The 20582-nt window shown below is 50.1% G+C and overlaps 1 protein-coding gene across 1 annotated transcript in view; it reads right to left on the bottom strand.

The window, feature by feature from the left end:
- Window positions 1-6061, bottom strand: part of LOC112113875 (synaptotagmin-11-like) — a 9332-nt gene extending 3271 nt beyond the window's left edge. Inside the window, exons 1-3 of the mRNA XM_024210322.2 lie at window positions 5554-6061; window positions 1422-2305; window positions 738-903 (exon numbers count right to left, since the gene is read on the bottom strand). Coding sequence (XP_024066090.1) covers window positions 738-903; window positions 1422-2305; window positions 5554-5698 — 1195 coding nt within the window. The 5' untranslated portion in view covers window positions 5699-6061. The remainder of the gene's footprint in view (window positions 1-737; window positions 904-1421; window positions 2306-5553) is intronic.
- Between the last annotated feature and the right edge of the window lie 14521 nt (window positions 6062-20582).

The raw sequence follows: 20582 nt of genomic DNA, 5'->3' as shown, positions 1-20582 counted from the left end.
AGGCTTTTTTTGCCTGGGGCGGCAAAAAAGCCAGAGCCGGCCCTGGAGCCAGCTACTCTCTTCACTAGTGGCCTACAGCATTGGCCTGGCTAGAGGATTCACAGCCCTTCTACCCCTGCTCCCAGGAAGGCGACCGGATCTGCCACTGCTGGGCTTGGGAAAGTGGGATGCAAAGAAGGGTTAGAACAAAGGGGCAGAAAGGACCTGTGCCTGCCAATAAGGGGGTGGGGGAGAGGGAGGGCAATCGGCTTCAGCAGTGATACTGAGCATGCCCAGTACAAGCCAAGGAGCAAATGGGGGGGCATGTGTCCCCTCATGCCCTCCACCCCCATGTGTCACCTCTGCGAGGGAAATTGGAAATCCCACAACTGTGATCCCCCCATTCTGGATCCCTCACTTTAGCCCACATTTCCCCATTTAGCACATTTCACATGTACTGAAAATATCTTCATTCTAACCATGGTCCCAAGGGTGTCACCATGGGCATGCTCCTCATAGGGTTACGTGTGTGCTGTACACAACATTGGGTGGGGGGCTGATAGGGCCTATAGCAGAGATGCCCAGACTCCATGGTCCAAGGAACTGAGAGGGGCATGTGCCATAGCAGATCCTGGGGACTTTTAAATGACACAACTGTATGTTCTACAACAGGAATACTATTACCGGTCCCTCCAAAGTCCTTCCTGCTTCCGAGGCCTATTGAACCTGGTCTGCCCCTCAGCCCTGCACCTCCCTACCTGGTGCCCCTGGCATGCGGGTGAGCCGGCCCAGATTCTCTGCCTTGCGGACCAGCACCTTGATACGATTGGCCAGAGCCTGGTACTGGAGGAGAATGAAGAGCTGGCCCAGGGATGTGGATTGGGAGCACGCAGCGCCGTAGCTCATGTCCTGGGCACTGAGACACTGAAACAACATGGACAGCAGGAGACAATGAAACACCCACCAATCTCACCTCCTCCCCCCTGCCTCCAGGGCACCTAGCAGCCACTGAGACAGAAACAAAGGTCAGCCCCATCCAGGAGCTTCAGGATGGAAAGTCCTTCACGTTCTTACCACAGCCAAAGGATGTCCCACCCACTTACCCCCATCACATATGCCCTCCCGCCCAGCTGCTCTCCTTCCAGCTAAGGCGGACTTCGCTTCACCTTGAGCTAAAGAAGGATCTTTTTGGACCTGCGGCCCTTACAGGATGCATGATCAGACCTAAGCTGGTCTGGTATCCCATCTAGCAGAGGGAAGTGGTGATACACCCAGTCCTCACTTGCCCTTTGAGGGGAATTCCACTGAATGACACAGGTTCTGTAATGAAAAAGTCCTCCCCTTGCATCCGTACGGGTGGAACTTTCAGTCTCTGGGGCCCTGGAGACCTCAGCCAGCACTATCCCCACTGGGTACTATTAGTTCAGTGACCCAGTCCTGACCTTTTTGAGTTTGGTTTTGGTGGTTGACAGCTCCCGGGTGTAGCTGGAGGCCGCCTCGGGGTTCCAAGTAACCTGGGCACATGGGAACATCACTTCCCCAACGAAGGAGTCCCTGAAGCTGCGAAACTCCTTCACATAGACAGCGAAGCGCAGGGTGAAGCCCCTCAGCTCCTCCAGGTGGTAGCGGCCGAACTGGAACTGCTCTCGGAACTCGGGGTTGAGGCTCTTCCTGCGCACAGCCGTGCGCTGGGGCTCGATGAACTTGGGGAGCAGGTACACCTTGACATAGGAGTCCCGGCGGCTTCGAAAGCCCTTGGGCAGGTGGGACACGCTGATCACCGTCACAGTGAGCGTGGCCTCGGGCTGGGAGTAGAACAGGATGAAGTGGAGCTGGGGCCGCTGCTTGGGGCCGGCGCAGGAGAGGCTCCCCGGCATGGTGGACGACTGGCGGACGCTGGGTCCCAGAACAGGACGAGTCAGCAGGCTGCTCTCGTCAGTCTCTCCAGAGATGGTGGACCGGCGCTCCCAGCCTGGCTCTGTCTTGGAGAACAGGCCAAGCTTCTGGGAGAAAGGGATGCTGGGTAAAGAGGCCCTCCCATGCAACATGCTCTGTGGCAGACTGCCAGCGCCAGGAGAACCCAGCGAGTCATTCCCTGCACATTCCAGCACCTCTCCCTCTAGCTCCACGTACTGTTGCTGGATGGGCACGGTGGTGGTCTGGGAAGGCAGAGCAGGCCCCAGCTCCACCAGAGTGTTGGTCGGTGCCTGCTCTTTCCTGTTGCTCTGGTTGCGCCTCTCGCTTCGACGCCAGCACATGGCACAGCCCAGGAGAAGGCAGAAGCACAGAAGAGCCAGCCCCACTCCGAGGAGCACCTGCAAATGCACTGAATGGAGCAGAGAAGAATTACAGCATGAGTATATGAAGGGGGCTGCAGGTAGCAGAGCTCCTGTGTGACCAGAAGGCATTTGGCAGAAGGTGCCTGGCCAGTGGGTGGGAAATGTGATTAAGATGTAGCAGTTTGCACCTGTGTTCTACGGCGATGAGCCTATTACAAATGCCACAGCTAGACTGATTGGGCAGGTACCTCCTTCAGCTCATCAGAAATCAGCAGTTCACATCACTACTCCAAGGATGAAGTGATCAGAATCGTCCCTTATAATAATAATAATATCCGGCTATTTCCAAAGGAGGTCAATATCAGGATCCCCATTTTACAGATTGGTAAACTGAGGCACAGGGTGATGAAGAGCCCAAGGTCACCCAGCAAGCCAGTGTCAGAGCCAGGTATAGAACCTAGGTCCCAGTCCAACTCTCTATGATCTTAAGATCTATGAACCAATAGGTTGATGACAACTGAATCTTGGCAATCACCAGCAACTGCCCAGCAGTCAAAATCCAGATACACCCTCACACCCCAGGAACAGTCAGAGCCAGTGGTCCAATTCTGTGCTGTTACTAAACCAAACCTGTCAGCCCCTCTCTCATCACCGCACAGGACGTGCTGGAAAGATTACTGTGTAATGGCGAGCGATAAGAGAAAGGAGCAGGGTCAGAGAGCTGAGCTGGGGGCGTCAGCATCTGCAGTGCTCCATTCTCTCTGAGCATCATTCCCAAGCAGAGCTGGAATTATTACATCAGATCAACACATCCGTCGCAAGGCTAAAATAAACCCAGCCTCACCCTAAACAAGATAATGGCCATGGAAAAAAACCTCCTCTTATCAGCCCCACAGCCGAATTGACGCACTGTTTATGTAAGACACATGATTGACGTCGGTCAAACACCCAGGGGAAAAAAACCACAGAATCCTCTCTTCAGCCTCCTTTCCAAGTCAGTGGGTCTGGGGCTTCGTTGACAGCCGTGGGGTGACCCCACATGTGCTAGAGGAAGAGCAAACACCCTGGAATGGAGGTGCCCTGACGCAGACAGCAGCTGTGTGGCAGTGGCATGTGGCACTGCTAACACTGCATGCATGGTAGGATCATGATGGTAAACTCAGCCTTGACATTCTCCCCTGACTCACAGAGGACTCTCAAGGTTTCTTCAGTGCCCCAGCGATTTCCCATCCTGCACTCACCCCCATGATGCTGTCCATGCCAGCCTAGGAGAGCTAGATGTGGCTCCCCTCACTACCCATCCACGCCTGTCTTACTGTAAGTCAGCTGGTGGAACTGCCACATGAGACACCTCCTCCCACCCCCAGTAATTGAGCATGATGAGCCACATGAGCCCCAACCTCCTCCCTATGGCTGCGGGCCCAAGAGTGAAGGAACATGCTGACATCTCGACCTCAAAGCCTGGCATGGGAAGCAGGTTGCGGTACCACTCGCGTGCCAGAGCTAATCCACCTTGGATGCCATGGTAGATCTGGATCAGTAGGTTCAATGGGGCAACCCAGGTGTCAAAAGTCACCAAGCTTCCAATCCCATATGTGGAGTAACCAGGACAGGGGACAATCTGCCGTAAATATTTAAGGCAGTTCCCATGCTCTTGACTTCCAGCCAGTTTCCAAACAGGGATGGAAACTTAGATCTTTTTAGTCCTTTAGTTCTAGTACATTATTTGTTTCTTTAACAGCACTAAACGAGACTGAAATTTTGAATAAGAGAACAAAATGGATGCTAGGATTGATTTATGGAGTTGGATGATCTCTTGGGGGCGTAGGGATGGAGTAACGTAGGGTTAAGGCAAAGCGAAAGATGCCTGCACGAAGAATAAGGAGACCGCTGCCCTCCCGGTGTGCAAAGACTGGGCGTCCGTTCAGGCCTTGGGGAGGAGACCGAACATAGTCCATCCAGGCCATCCTCTCATGCCCCTTCCCAGCAATGGACTCAGGCTGAGGACTATCTACGGGGTTTGTGTAGCATCCCAGGGTGCCTAGAGCAAGGCCTATAGTTTCAAACTTGAGTGGCTAAAATTTGATTCAGGAAAAAAAGGCCTGATCTGAAGAAGTGCCATGTACCCAGAGCCCTTGTAAACTTCAGTGGGAGCTGCAGGTGTGCTACGCCGCTGAAAAATCAGCCCAGACTTGTATCTAAGAGCCTATGTATGGATTTAGGAGCCCTACCTTTAGGCTCCCAAGTTGTAAAATTTTGGCCAGAGTCCATCAGAGATTCTATTCAGCTCAGTCGACAATGTTCCCTGGGCTCAGTGCCAACAAGCCCTGGTCTAAGTGACAGAGGAGGTGTCAGTCCATGGCGTTCCATCTGCAGCATGACTCAGAGCAGCTGCATTATGGCTGGTTTGCATCTCAGCAGCCTGCAGGAGCAGGGGCGAGGGGGAAGAACTTGGGCATCACAGTACAATGGGCCAGGGTGGGGAGCAGAAACCAAGACTGTGAAGGTGCGCACGCAGTTCCTTCCTAGCGCTCAGCAGTGCTGCACGACGGAGTTCCCATCTCACCTTGGGGAGTTCAGAGTCCCTACTTTATAAACCAGCCATAATGCAGAGAGCTTGGAAAGCCCCTGGAGTGGAGGTAACTGACAGTGCCGGGGGAATCCCAGCCCATCCGAATCAGCCACGGTAGAGCTCAATGGATCCTTGTGCTAGGAGTTTGGGTTGTGCCATGATGGTGTCATGCGGATACAACCACTTTGCCATTTGGCCAGGTTCCCAAGCTCCTTTCCAATACCCAATCACTGGGCCATCTCCCTGCTCCTTTTAGACTGCAAGCTCTCTGGGGCAGGGCCCGCCTGCCATCCCTGTCTCGAGCACATGCTGGGCCTCTGTAGAGCTAGACATGGGCACTCTATAAATAACTGATGAAGTCACCAGCCCGGAGGAGCCCCTTCCCCAGGGCCTGTCCCCAGAGCATACCCAGGAGTGTGATTTCATGTTTTAAAATGCTTTTGCGATTAATGCCTAGCTGCTAACGTCTCCTGATTCATTAGCGGGATCGACCGATGACTTTCCTCTCACTACTGGGAGGGTGGAAGCGGATAAGGGAGTGAGAAGGAAGGGATAAAAACGGGATTGTCCAAACACCTCTGTCCTGCTCTAGGTCACAAGGAACAAAGGTCCACTCCCCCATACAAACAGATCTAACAGGCTGGAGAGCTATGTGGCAAGAGACAAGATACAAAATCCATGTACCCAGGGAAGGGAGGGGTGGGGGGAAGGAAAGAGACCAACCTTGCTGATGTTTGGTGAGCAGGACTTGGATGAACAGCCAGAGGAAGAGGATAGCCACCACCCCTTCTATCATTCCTTTGCAGAAGAAGAAGAAGATGGACTGGCAAAGGGTGAGAGCTGGGTGTTCGGGATCCATGTACGCCATCCTACTGGCTGCAGAGAGAGCAGGAGCGGAGCAGGAGCTCTAGCTGGTTGTGGGAGCTGTGGTACCAGCCTGCAGCAGAGCCATCAGGCAGAGAGTAGATCCCAAAGGCTAAGGGAGAAGCTCATAGACTGGGTCCCCATTCAGGGGAATTGTTTTCCTCCTGCTGAAGATTTCTGCCCTGGTAACGCATCCTCAGGGCCTTGGCTGGGAGGAGGACACAGTCCAGCCTGCCTGTGTGCTAAACAAGAGCCAGAGCAGCAGAGTTCACCAGCAGAGCCTATGCTTTGCCAGCTCCTGGTGGGGACCCAGCAGGCAGATGGTGTGAAAGCGCAGCCCCAATCAGCCAGCAGGCTGCCAGCTATCCAGCAGCCCCAGAGACCACCTGCCAGTGAAGAGGTCAGTGGCCCTCTTTAAATAGTTCCAGGGACAGATGCAGAAGGCAGGGAGTCATCTCAGTTGCTGTTAATAATCAGTATGGCTTCTGCTCCAGTCAGTCCAATCCAGAGCCCTCCTCCCTGCCAAGGCCCTGCCACGTCACATCAGCAGCGACAGGCTAGCCAAGCAGAACACAGCTGCCTTTCAGTTTGAATTACTGGTACAACATGAGCAGCCAGAGGATCGGTGCCCCGTCGTGCTAGGTGCTGCACATAAACAGACAGAGCAGGGTTCAGCCCCTGCCCCGGAGACCTTCTGAGCCAATTTAAGGCACGTGACGGGGGGAAGGGGAAGGAGGGAGCATGCACTGTGAGGAACAGGAAGGACAGTGAGGGCAAGAGACATTGGCGTGATATGAGGTCACAGATTAGTTACATTCATGTTTGTACTACATGTAACTTGTTACATATATGTAACTAGTCTATGACTTACTGCTGCTATCTTCGAGTCCCCCATTCCCTCCACTCCCCCACACTCGTCACATCTGTACATGTTACACTCACGCACCTTTGTTTATTAATGGTATCAGTATTCTGACTGGCCCGGCCGTTCCCTGTTGGTAATTTACCAGACTTCACAATCTGGACTCCATCCTCCCTGCTGCTCACTTCAGGAGCCCTGCAGAGTGACAGCTCTGTCCTTTCTTGCTCTATTATTTCTGAGATACTTGCCTGCAAACCCTACCTACTTCTGAGACTTACTGATCCAGCTTTTCCTCTCTCCGTCATCACATGCCCCACACCCATCCTGGACCTTCTATAGATCCCAGATGGGACCACTGTGATCCTCTAGTCTGACCTCCTGCATAACACAGTTTACAGGACATTCCAGGATTAATTCCTGTTGGAACCAGAGTAGATCTTTTAGAAAAACATCCAGCCTTGATTTAAAAATTGCCAGCGATGGAGAATCCACCACAGCTCTTAGTACTTTGTTCCAATGGATAGTTACCCTCACTGTTAAAAATGTGCATCTTATTTCCAATCTGAATTTGTCTAGCTTCAACTTCCAGCCATTAGATTTGTTGTGCTTTTGTCTGCTAGATTGAAGAGCCCTTTATTAAAGTTTTGTTCCCCATGTAGGTACTTATAAACTGTGATCAAGTCACCCCTTAACCTTCTCTTGGTTATAGCTTGAGCTCCTTGACTGTATCACTATAAGGCAGATTTTCCAATCCTTTAATCATTCTCGTGGCTCTTCTCTGAACCCTCCCCAATTTATTAACTCCCTTCTTGAATTGTGGACACCAGAACTGGACAAAGTATTCCAACAGTGGATCTTTCCTATGGAGCTGCATCCCTCTCCCCCCACCCAATACCCCAGTCTTAACCCTATCTCTTTCTTAACCGTGCACACACACTGTTCCCAGATCCCCACTACACTATCCGTATCCCTGACCTCAAACAGATCAACCCAGACCTCCACTGGTTCTGCATTTGCTCTCCCTCCCTACACAAATGCCAAAAAACCCTCTGTCTTCACCCTTGAGACACATTATTTTTGAGCTGAGAGCAAATGGATTCCACCCTATCAAATATCTCACTGGAACAGTTACACACCTTATCAGACTAAAGTTCAGAAGTGTCCAAGACAAGGTTGCATGTGGAATCTTAACTCTGCCCCCTTGGGCATATGTATTCTTGCAGTAGCATTAAATCATGTGATCGTGCAGTTCTCAAACAACACAATACAGTACAACAGTTTTCACAACATATGCTGCGTCTTGCAAAGTTTTAATTCCTTTCATTGTCATAATGGGCCAGCATACTTTTATTGTTTAATTCTTTTTTACATACATCTTTATAGTCTCTATTTTAACAACTTTGTCAGCACCCATCTGCTGTACATTTTATTTTCAACAATTAATTATGAAGCTAACTTAGCTGTGAATTTAATTAGCCTATCTATATTCCAGCAAGATGGCAGTATTATGCTAGCTAGGTACTTACACAGACCCATCACTGATGTAGCTCAGAATATCTGTGCTACGATGTTTAATCTATGGTATTCTGGGTATGTATGATTTTGTGTGTATTCTTCATATATGTGGATTTCATGGACTCCGAGTGGCACACACAGAATACTACACAGCACTACAACATGCTACACTTGTGGATCTAACGTATCAGGAAAAATTAGGTATAACACATGATCATGTAATTGAAAGGTGGTATCATAGAAGCATAGGCACAAGGGGGCAGAGTTAAGGTTACACATGCATTACTTCAATCATTTCCTGATTTTTAAATCCTTACCTGTGCAACCTTAATGTTCTATTAACAAGTTTGTATGGTTTTTCTAATAGAGTTTCCTAGGTGTTTTTTTCTTGAAAAGAAAATGCACAGGTTGATCTTCAGACTCCAGAACTTCAGAGCTGCATTGCAATGCATTTCAGATAGTACAGATAAATTCCATAACCAGGAACTCTGGCTACATGCCCCCTCTGATACAGCTCCCACTGCAACTCCCATTGACTTCACTGATGCAGAATCAGGTCCCTTCGGTTCTATGAATTTGGGTAAGACTCCAGGTCAATGCATTTCTCAAGCGCCACCAAAGCAGAGGCCTCTCTGATTCAGGGTAGGGTTTCCAGGGGTCTGGTTTTCGACTGGAACCCCTGGTCGAAAAGGGACCCTGGCGGCTCCAGTCAGCACTGCTGACCGAGCCGTTAAAAGTCCAGTCAGTGGCGCAGCAGGACTGCCTTGACTCTGCACAGCTCCCCGGAAGGGGCCGATATGTCCAGTCTCTAGGTGCAGGGGCAGCCAGGGAAGCTCCATGCGCTGCCCCCGCCCCAAGCGCCAGCTCCTCAGCTCCTATTGGCCGGGAACTGTACAGTGCCGCCTGGCCACGCCTCCGTCTAGGGGCCGGACATGCCATCTGCCTCAGGGAGCAGCATGGAGCTAGGGCAGGCAGGGAGCCTGCCTTAGCCCTGCTGCGCTGCCGCCTGGGAGCCGCCTGAGGTAAGTGCCGCCTGGCCAGAGCCCACACCCCGAACCCCCTGCCCCAGGTCGGAACACCCTCTCACACACTAACTCCCTCCCATACGCCGCACCCCAACCCCCTGCCCCAGGTCAGAAGCCCCACCCTCACTCCAAACCCCTCTGCCCCAGCCCAGAGCCCCCTGCTGCACCTCAAATCCCTCATCCCTGGCCCCAGCCTAGAGCCTGCACCCCAGCCAGAGTTCCACACCCTGAACCCCTCATTTCTGGCCCTACCCTGGAGCCCTCACCCCCTCACACGCCCCCATCCCCTGCCCCAGCCCAGTGAAAGTGAGTGAGGGTGGGGGAGAGTGAGCAACAGAGGGAGGGAGGGTGGAGTGAGTGGGGGGGGGTAGGGCCTCAGAGAAGGGGCGGGGCAGGGCAGGGCCTTGGGGCAAGAGTCGGGGCCAGGGTGTTCGGTTTTGTGCAATTAGAAAGGTGGCAACCCTAATTCAGAGCCCTTCCTCAGCAACTATGAACCTTACGAGTCTGGCTAGAACCCTCCATCAGACCCACTTCTCCCTACCAATTTCTAGCAGATTAGCAGATTAGCCATTTCACAGCAAAACTACCTGTCAGTTAGCTGCACATGGACAGCAAACTGAAGTTTTACCAATGGGACACTGATGCAGAGCGATTAGGTGACTCAGCCAAAGTCACACAGCGAGTCAGGGACAAGAGCCAGGACTAGGACTCAGGAGCGCCTGGTTCCCAGGCTTCAGCTATAACCTCAAGATCAAGGGCAGATCACGTACAGAGCTGAAAGCACGTGGAGTGCTGTGTACCTGCTATCTGAAGCAGTGCTAATGCAGTTAAGCAGAGCTGGCGATACCCCATAGACCTGCACTGGTTTATTTTTGTTTCACTGAGAATTGGCGATAATGCCCTGGATACTGATTAACGTGCTTTGTTCATTATTAATTCTTGTCCCACCTGCCCTGATAGGGGGAACTGGGACTGCTCCAGTAAATGGGCTGGGAGGTTTGCCTCATTTGCCTGTGGTCTCTCCAGCTGCCTCAGTAGCTGTGTCCTCAGCTAAATCACTGTTTTCAAAGCACTGAAGAATCACAGTGATATCCCTCTGTCACCTCCATCAGAGCAAGACGGGTGGCAGCAGCAATCCGCTCATGGCACGACAGCCTATCACCTCAGGACACCACTAACCTCTGTGAGACAGATACCAAAAGGTCCTGCACTTAAAGCACAGACAAAAGAATTATGCCTCTGACTTTATCTTGCCCTGGAGGTTGGAACGAATGGTTCCAGAAATCGCAGTCACTGGAAACAAATGCACAATGGGTGCTAACAGATTCCAAGTATTCTGGGCCAGATCCCTAGCTGGTGTAAACTGGCAGAGACTACTGCTGATTTACACTAGCTGAGGATCTGGCCAATATTTATTTGGGCTACAGAGTTGTAGCTATAATAAACATTTGACATTCTTCATCTGACACTGCCAATATAACTTCCTCGTCTCCTTGCCCAAAGTCAGCTTGGAGGCCCTCCCAGTGCCCCATCCTGTTCAAGTTTAACACAGCAGGAAGCACTGTCTGGTAGTTAAAGCCATCCAGTAAGTGTCAGGATGCAGGGGTTCTATTCCCAGGTCTGCCCCAAATCACTCTGAGAGTCACTTTCTTTCTCTATGCCTCAGTGTCCTCCCCCTGGGGATAATGTCTGCCTACCTCAGGGGTGCGTGAAGGGGCTTAATTTTTAGTGACGTGATTGAGACCCTCAGATGGAAGGCCACACATGGCCAGTATGAAACAGGACCTTTAATAAAGCAGCAACCACGTTTGCCAAATCACACTGTAGATAACTAGCCAAGGCAGGGGATGGGCCCAGCTACACTCTAACTGTGATTCAAGCAGTCATCTTCCAACCCAGACATAACATGTTTCCACAGGGCAATAGCTGCGATCCTGAATGGTATTAGAACCTTGACCATTCAATTCCTTAGAGTACTTTGAGGGTGCAATTAAAGTCCTTTCTGTAGCTCAAAATGGAGCAACATTCAATAAATGGCCAAGCCTAATGCCTAGATAGCACTTCTAGTCTGTAGATCTCAAAGCATTAGCCCTATTTTACAGCTAGGGAAACCGAGGCATTAAATAGAACCCAGGTGGCCTGACTCCCTGCCCCATGCTCTGTGCACTGTACCATGCTGGGCACAGCCTTCCAGCAAAGCTGCTCTAATGAGACCCAAAGGCTGGCTTTATACCACACATCACAAGTGAGACAAAATATCCCTGTCTGCACGTGAGGGAATTAGGTCTAGCTCCTGTCCTGCTAGTAGCAGTAGTTTATCTTTCCACATAAGGATCTCAAAGCACACATGAATGAACTGAGCCTCCCTGAGGTAGGAATCACCCACGAAAACTGTGCTAGCCAGACACCTTCTTTAAACATAGCTGCTGGCAGGACAAGTCTGTACCTCTGCCTGATCCCCCCTCACAATCCCAGCTCCGGGGCATGAGGCTCCAAGCCCTAAGGAATGGGTGCTGGTTGTGTCTTTCTGGGGCACCATCCTGGAACTGATCTTCCCAAACGCTGCTGGGAACTCTGGCCTAGATCCTCAGAAGTATTCAGGCTCCTAATTCCAACTGATTTCAGTGGGAGTTAGGAGCCTAAATACCTTTGAGGATCTGGGCCTCTCTTCTCTCTAGTGCAAAGTGCTAGAAAGCAAAGCATTCCCCTCCCCCACTACTCCTGCCACCCCCTAGAGCTCGCTCTGCTCTGCGGCAATGAGATAAAACAAAGCTGAAAGAGGCTGAGAGCTGAGGAAGCAGCAAGCAGGATTAGAGGAGGTGGCAGAAAGCCGGCTCATTTAGGAAGGACTTTGCTTGCTGGCATCAGCCCCCTCCCAGACATGATCTCTGGGCCCACAGCATGGATGCGATCAGCAAAAGCAGCATTTCCTGAGAGGGGTCGAATTAGACCACACAGATTGTTCATCTCTTTATTTGCAATGGAGCTATCAGTACTGGTCTGTCACTCTTCTTGGGCTTGGATTTGAACCACTCTGTGGAGGATTTTGGGGGAGGCTTTAACTGTGAATACTATTGCAGAGAGCTGCAAGCCTAAGCGTGTCGCAATGTGTTCTGTAGGAATGAACACAACGCTGGGAGTCAGGAACTCCTTCAATCTAGTCATGGCTCTGCCCCAGGCTTGTTACACTTTGGACAATCATGAGAGTTTTGTGCCTCAGTTTCCCCCTCTGTAGAATCAGGATAGCACTTACCATATGGGAAGTGCTGCTGAATGATGAAAGGAAAATCAGAAGGAAGGAAACTGCACCCCTCATTGCTTAAAAGCACCCCCACTTCCATCTGTACGTACCTGGTCAGGAGATCGCACCCCATCCCATCAGACATACACCTGACCACCATTATCCATGCATTGGTGACTGACATTCACTTCTGGAAATGTGGCCACGCACCCTTGAAAATACAACACCCAATGGCCCATGTGTGACGAACTGGGACTGTTCTTACTGTGGTCTTTGAATGCTGACAGGGGAGTGTGGCTAGGATGGTCTGCATTGGGGGATGGGAGACTGACCGACAGAGAATACCTGAGCATGTAACATGAGAACCCAGGAAGGGGTTAGAGGCCAGGTGACACCTTTGCCCGGGAAACTGAACAAAGGCTGTGGGAGGGGTCGCTGAAGGCAGGTTTGGTCAGGAGCTGGCTGGGGAGATGGCTGGGAGGCAGACGGGGCTCTGACCTTCCAAGGGGGCTGGGTCACCCTGGGAGCCCAAGATGGACCTAACCGAGGGGGGGTCCCGTTGTCTGTGCCTGCAAGACCTGTCTTGGACTGTATTCCTGTCGTCTAAATAAACCTTCTGCTTTACTGGCTGGCTAAGAGTCATGGTGAATCGCAGGAAGCCGGGGGTGCAGGGCCTTGTGTCCCCCCACACTCCGTGACACCATGCAGCTAGCGAGGTCAACTTTGGGGTTCCTCTTTCTGCGCAGACTCCCTTTTGTTGGATACAGAGCCCTTTGTCTTGACAGTCCAAGCTCTCCCTGAGATCAGTTCTTGGAAACTGCCTTTCCATTCGTGGCCACAGACCTCCCACAAAGCAACATTCCAGCAGAGCAACCAACCCAAAAAGGGTAGGCTTGTGCATGCACAAGACAGATCTGTCCCAGGAGCTGGCCCTAGACTATGAAACTCACTCCTGCAAGCAGGAAGAGTGACCATGGACTCAATGTCTTTTCTCACACATGCCCCCAGCCCGAACTCACTTAAAGTGCCCTGAACATGAGGACCGACCTGGCAGGATGCAGGTGGGAAAGTGTCCGATTATTACAGACCTTATTGGCCACTGCGAGAGAAGCTGCAGAGGAGAAAGGATGGCAATGAACTAGTTAATTCAAGATGGGACTGGCACTCAACTGAATCCATCTGGCATAAGCTTTCCACCTATTTGTTTTGGTCCTGCAGGGCATAATAATGACATCATCATGACGCTGAATCCCATTGTTTGCTTCTTCACTCAATCCTGGATTAATAGCCCTGGAAACTGAAGTTCTCTACGTTTATACCAGGCATCAGCTGTGCAAGATTCCCCCACAATGGTCTGTCAACATGCCTCAACCCTGAGAGGGGACATCTGCCACCAGGATCCAGTGAATCTCCCTGATTCTTGGCTGAGATGGCTAACAAGGGAGACAGTGCTAATTGTGGTGCATTTCAAGAAGTGGACACCACTGGGCTGATCATCAGATGATGACAGTAAACAGAGCTCTGTATATAATGTGATCACTTGGCTATGCAAATTCCATGCATGCATGGCTGCCCGCCTTTCTGAAGCTGCTACGGAATTTTCCTCCAGAATCCAAGTCTCATTTAAAGAAGAGAGTAACTATGGGTAAAGTTTTGACCTAAGTGATTTAGGAGGCCAAATTCCATTGAAAGCCAATGAGAGTTAGGCTCCTAAGTGTACACATCACCTTTGAAAATGAACCTTCAGCTCCTAACTCACCTAGGAGTTTTAGAATATTTTATATGAAAAAGCCATCAGAACATAAACTAATGCAGCAATATCTGCCTGAGTTTGCAGACAGCCTGAAACAAAAGCTCTGAAAAAGGTGTGAGCTGCACCATTCAACTCAGTAGCTCGATCACCAATTTTGTAAGGCACCCGAGTCTCCATTTAGTAAACTTAGTTGGGCTGCCTGGGGAAGGCCAGCTGCAGTGGAGCCACCAACTGAGAGAGGCCAGAGAAAGTCCAAACTACAGGAAAAATGGTGGATACAGTAAGTGCGCTAAACACCTCGATCCAAAACCCCACTGAAGTCAATGGAAAGGCTCCCACAGACTTTTATAAACTTTGAATTAGGCCCTAAGCGAGGAGCTAAGCGGAGTCTGATTCTGGACAGAGCATTGTTAGAGGTTGAGATTGGTCTAAGACCGACACAGTGGATCTTAATATTAGGAGGTGGGGGGGGGAGGGGGGGGGAAAGCAGCATCTTATACTATGGGACTGTGCTGAGTCAGGGTTTTAACATGCAGGCCTTTTCATCTGCACTGAGCTATCTTTAGCTCCTTTGTTATTTGTGAGGAGACCAAGCAGCTTTTGAAGACTGGGTTCCTGCTTGGCTGAACAGTGAATGGCCTGTATTAAGAAGGCGAAGGGGGTGGAGGTGCACAATGATGTGCAAGGTATTCTATTGCAGTGGTGACCACAGAAGTTAATACCCAGGGCTTTCAAGCTCTGGGAATGTGAGTCAGGAGAGCCAGAATATGCCAGGTGTGGATTCCCTTGCTGTTTGTGCTGTATATCAGTGCTGATCACTGGAGATAATGGGAAAGGTGCATCAGTGGCAATCTCCTCCCATTCTAATAGCTTTCCAGCTATACTAAGTAGCCACCAAAGCCACCTCTCCTGCCCAATCACAGTGTGCTGTGCTGCTAATGGAGAGAATCTCTATAGGTTGAGTGGACTGAGGGCTAAATTCAGCCCTTGCATAAGTAAGTACAATTCTTTCCAGGGCTGATTCTGGTCCCCACAGGATACTAGGGTACATGGGGAAATTGACCGGAATAGCTATTGCCAAGCAAACTATTCCAGAATAGCTCTCTGTATAGACAAGCCCTCCAACCTGTCTGCCCAAAGCTAACAAGATGGAGAGGAAGAGGAACTGAATACACCAAGTGGGTCAGGTACAGGATTGCGTACATCACATGTGTAACATTGCACATTGCAACACACCATGTGCATCGACAGGCAGAAAGTGACATCCTGCACTGAGTGCAGTAAAGTGAAGTGTCTGGGAGATGCTTATGTGCATTAAAACTTTACCCAACATTGAATCAAAGAGTTGAGCACAGTGTGTAAAACAAGCCAAGGAAATGGCCAGTTAAACTGCAGAGGGATGTGCCAGATAGCCCAGATTCCACTGAGTTGTTGTTAAAAGATGCAGACAGATGAGTGCAGCAGGACTAGGAAAAAATGAAATGCCTTTTTGCACCTCTACACACTAGGGGATCTGGGGGGGAAGGAGATTAAAAACCACACAGAGTACAGTGCGACCCTGAGAAAGGACTATAAAAATGGTCCCTTTCTACTCAGCAAATCTGCTCTCTTCATGTAACCAGAAAATAAACTCCTGCTCCTTTTTCCTCCCATTAGCCCTGCAGAGCCAGGAAGCCTATAAAGAAGGGAGCTGGATTCTATCCCAGCTCCTGTATCATCATAGACTTGTTAAGCAAAGCCCAGTTGCAGAACTGATGTTGCTAGCGATGCGTGAGCCAGAAAACAACCCAACTTAGATGCAGAGCTTTTATGGCCAGGAGGGACCATTCTGATAATCTAGTCTGACCTTCTGCATAGCACAGGCCAGAGACCCTCGCCCAATCGTTAACGCATCAAGCCCACTATTCAATGTTTAGACCCCTGTTTGCGAGTAAACAAAGCACTGTTGACCTGAAATTAACAAGAGACACTAAACATAGAAGCCCATGATGCCATTAGTCTTTTTTTTCTCTAACAGAACCACCGCAAACAAACAAACATTTAAAAGCAGCAGTCAAAGAACTGGTAGGACATTCCAGATCCCTGTGACAGGCCAGGTGGCACAAGGATGAAGTTAGTGATAGACCAAGCTGCCATTGTTGAAGTTCACCGTGGTTTCTTTAGCTCAGTCTGATCCTGCACCGCCCTTACCATGGATTCCAAGTTGAGGTTTTACCTGACTGAGGAGGCCAGGGCCCCAAAGGAGCAGGTTATAACTTGTGTCCACCAACAGTAGGGTTAAAAAATGTTACACTTCAGTCATCCAGCCTGACTTCCTACATCATCCCCACCTCTCCCTTATCTCCCGTCCTTGACGCTTGGCCATGCTGCTGCTTTAACCCTTTGTCCCACTGCTTGCAGGGTCTAGATGGGAGGGCACCAGACCCGTGTTCTGTTCCCAGCTCTGACACTGACTCGCTTTGTGCCCTCAGATAAGTCCCTTAGGTGCCTTTGAAAATCCCAGCCTAAGGGAGTTGGGCACTTAATTCTCCTTAGAGCCTTTGAAAATCCCAGCTTTAACCCCTCTGTGCCTCAATATACCCATCTGTAAAACAGGGAGAACGAAGTCCAGCCCAGCTTTGTAATGTGCATTGAGTTCTACAGCAGAAAAGCAGCTAAAGACTATTACTAATGGCTCTGTTAAACAACACTGACTTTTGTTCCACCTCCAGCTCCCCACCCTAGCCCTGGCATCTTGAGTTACTGTAATACCCCTTCCTTTCTATTGTAACCTTGAAAGTATTGATTTGGATTAAAAACATGCCAGACACTAGTTGGCACATTGTCAATCCTAGAGATGGTAAGATCGCAATCCTCTTCCCTCCGCCACTTTGTCTCCTCTGAAGAGCTAAATCAAGCTGTCTCGTGCCTGTATCCTGTCACCTGTATAGCACTTGTACTGCCCTTTTTTTCTAGGCTCTTTTCTTACACAGTAGGGCCCAGACCACAAAAATCCATAGGCCTGTGTAACGCAGCACTATCACGCCGTACACATTACACACAAACAACAAACTATCTCAGAAAAACATGACTGAGACTGCTTGACGCCCTCAAAAATTAGTAAATGCAGAATTAAAGTTGCCTGTGCAACCTTAATTCCGCACCCCCCCCTTGTGCATTATAATTATCTATAATATATATGATCATACGCTATTTTTTCCAGCCTCTTTCAGTACCCAGAATGGATGGTGCTAACTGAATGAGCAACTTTCCAATATTTTGTTTTATCCTTACTGCACCTGTGTGGCACCAGGCCTTATTTACTGTCCACTATTTATTGCATGCTGCTCTGAAGGCAGAATTATTAATTTCCTCATGGGCTTTTCTATGGCACTCATTGCTATAGTACCCGAGTGCTTCACAAACATCAATTAATTTAGCCTCACAACACCCCTGTGAGGTGAAGGATGGTTGTTATGGGGAATGGAGGCCCAGAGAGATTAAAGTCAGAAGTTTCCACTAATTTTGGGTGCCCGATTTGAGACACCTAGGCCCTGATTTTTAGAATCCTTAATTTTCTATAGCACTTTATATGTTCACCACACAGCTCCCATTGACTTCAGCTGTGGCCAAGAGTGCCCAGCACTTCTGAAAATCAGACCCCAGGGTAGCACGTCAAGTACCCAGAGAATGAGGAATACACGTGTGACCACCACCTGTGAAGTATGGTTTAAATGACTCGCCCAAGAATCACACAGGAACTCCGTGCCAGAGGCAGGGACAGAATCCAGCTCTCCAAGGCAGCATTCAACTCCCTTAACCATAAGACCATCTTTTCTCTTCCTGCAGCCCCCTGCCTCATTCACTATGCCCCTGCCGTCTTCTGCAACAGACAAGACAGGTTCTTGTGGTCAACAGCCTCCTTCGCTACATAACCCTGATGCATCCCTCGAGCAGGTCCCCATCCTGTGCACTGAATGAGGCAGGGGCCCTGTGGAAAAAACAGTATGTGGTCATGCAATTAAAGACTGCATGATAATGCACATGCACAAGGGGGCTGGATTAAGATTGCATAGACAACCTTAATTTTGGCATTTCCTAATTTGTCAGTGCTTTACTTTGCAGCCTTAATAGTGTTCTTTTAACATAGTAAATTACACCCACACAAAACCCTGCTTTTATAAAAAAAAACAAAGCAAAACACCTTATTTTTCCCTAGCCTCATCATTGGAAATGGCAGACTCATTTTCACTGAAATCTCCCACAGAAAATCAGCCAGACACCCAGCATGAAAAATTTCAGCCCAAATGGTGATCCTTTAGCAAAATAATAAGCAACTCAAAACGGGGGTTTATAATGGAAAATGTCAGGTATCCTTAATAATATGCAGCAGCCCCATCCATAATCTCTGAAGATAACACAGCAGCTTCACACTACAATATCCTAGTTCCTTAATCCTGTCCCCTCAGGGATGCCTCTGATTCTGCTTTCTAGATGGCTATCCACACCCCAGCTACAGATGCCAACAATAAGCGCCTCTTCTAAGATACTAGGACTCCTCTACGTTGGTTAGCTAGGGTTCCAATGGACTCCACTCCGATCCCTGCTGCCGCACCAGCACGACGGCTCCTACTTCGGATTCAAGCACAGGCAATCATCCCTGCTCATATGTGGAGGCTGCTGCCAGCCAAATGCCAGCCCTTTGCACAGAAGGGCGGTTGTTCACTCTTGCTTCCCAAGTCCGCCTTACCTGCTTCATCGCTGTGCCTTTTGAGGTGAGCAGTGAGAACTGACGAGTCCTGAGGTGACCCCAGCAAGGCTGACATGAGGAAGTCTGTATGCAGTGTTGTCACCGCGTCGGTCCCAGGATATTGGAGAGACAAGTGGGGGGAGAGAGGTAATCTCTTTTATTGGACCAGTTTCTGTTGGCGAGCGAGACAAAGCTTTTGAAGTTTGAAAGGAACGAAATGAAGCCACCAAAGGACACTCCGGTGCGGGGCAGGGACGGGGGGAAAGGAGGGGGAGGTCTCTGCTTTCAGTCGCTCATTGCCTGGAGAAGCTGGGATGGCAGAAAGCAGGTGAGTCTGGCAGCGGCGGAGAGCTCTGGCAATCTGTGCTTGTCTGATATACAGAGGCCAGGAACTGCTCCAGGCTGGCAGAGCTGAGCAAACAGACGGAAAATTCCACCTGTTTACTCCCCTCTGATCCCAGGGGAGGACAGGCTGCTCCGTCCTAAGGGCAGCAGGGGAGATGCAGGGATAGCCTCTAGCACAGGAGAGAGGAAAACTGGCCTGAAGCACTTTGTTGCGGGGTGCTTCAGAGCCCATCTGAACTCTGCCAGGATTCTTGGCGGGAGGGGACAGGAGGGCGAAGCTTGTTGGGATGAAGACAGGAGAGCCATTCTGGGCTGAGGTAGGGCAGAGCATCCAATGACACCTTGGGTTCCTGCTGAAATGGGTACTGGTGGAACAAGGAGTCCATCTCCCCAACAATCCTCATGTCTTTACTAGTTACCAAGCTGCAAATGCTTCCCCAGCCTCATCCACAGACAGGCTGAGCCCTTCAGCCATCAGGTGGGTTTACCACAACTGGACTGGAACTCAGGAGAGATCCAGGTTCAAGTCTTGGCTCTGACACAGGTTTCCTGTGTGATCTCAGGCAAGTCACTTAGTATCTCTGTGCCACAGTTCCCCAGCTGTAAAATGGGGCGAATGCTTTTCTCCCACAGTTTGGTGATACTACAGGCCTTGACAGAGACACTTGGGGTTGGCAGTCACTATGATGGGCCCAGTATCAGAACCTGCATAGATAATTTTATTTCAAGGATGCAGAGTTTGAGCTCAATGTGCACCTGCCCTAACACTGGTGGGGGAGGAGTGACCTTTACACAGCATTTTCCATTCACAGATCCCAAAGCGCTCGACAACCTTCTGTTGACAGTCACTTCACCCGCCACTCGGAGCAGCAGGGAGCAGACATCTAACAGCAACACTATGGAACAGCTCAGGTCAGAAAGCAAATGCCACTGCCACAGCCAAATACTCACAGAGCCTCCTTTCTCTTGAACTATGTCCATCCTGCCTTAATTAAGTGGGGAGGAAAAGGGCAGATCTGGGGAAAACGAGGAACAGGGCAGTCGCTTGACACTGCACCTCTCGACTTCTCCAACCATCCAAATCAGGAGATTTAGCTTGGGTGCAGCAAGATGCTGCCCTGGAATGAGACTGTCCTGAAAGACATGAGAGGAGTATTATACGTATGCTCAGAGGGGTTTCTGGTGTGCGCAGGGCACTGCTTCAAGTGGTCAGCAGCCTGCCTTGTCTCACATACTGATGTGTGTACGGGGTGTGTATAGAGTTACAGATGTGTGCTGAAAACACATTCTTAAAATATGTTTGGGAGCAGTGCGGAAACTCAGTCCCCCCTAGACAAGGGAATGTGGATTTATTTACCTGTCTGACTGGCTTCATTGCAGGCAGAGGACAATGAAAGTCATTTACATCTAAGGTAAAC

This window comes from Terrapene carolina, unplaced genomic scaffold (genome assembly GCF_002925995.2).
Source record: "Terrapene carolina triunguis isolate 2854851 unplaced genomic scaffold, T_m_triunguis-2.0 Scaffold67, whole genome shotgun sequence".
NCBI classification, from domain to species: domain Eukaryota; kingdom Metazoa; phylum Chordata; order Testudines; family Emydidae; genus Terrapene; species Terrapene triunguis.
This window is presented reverse-complemented; position numbering and strand designations above follow the sequence as displayed.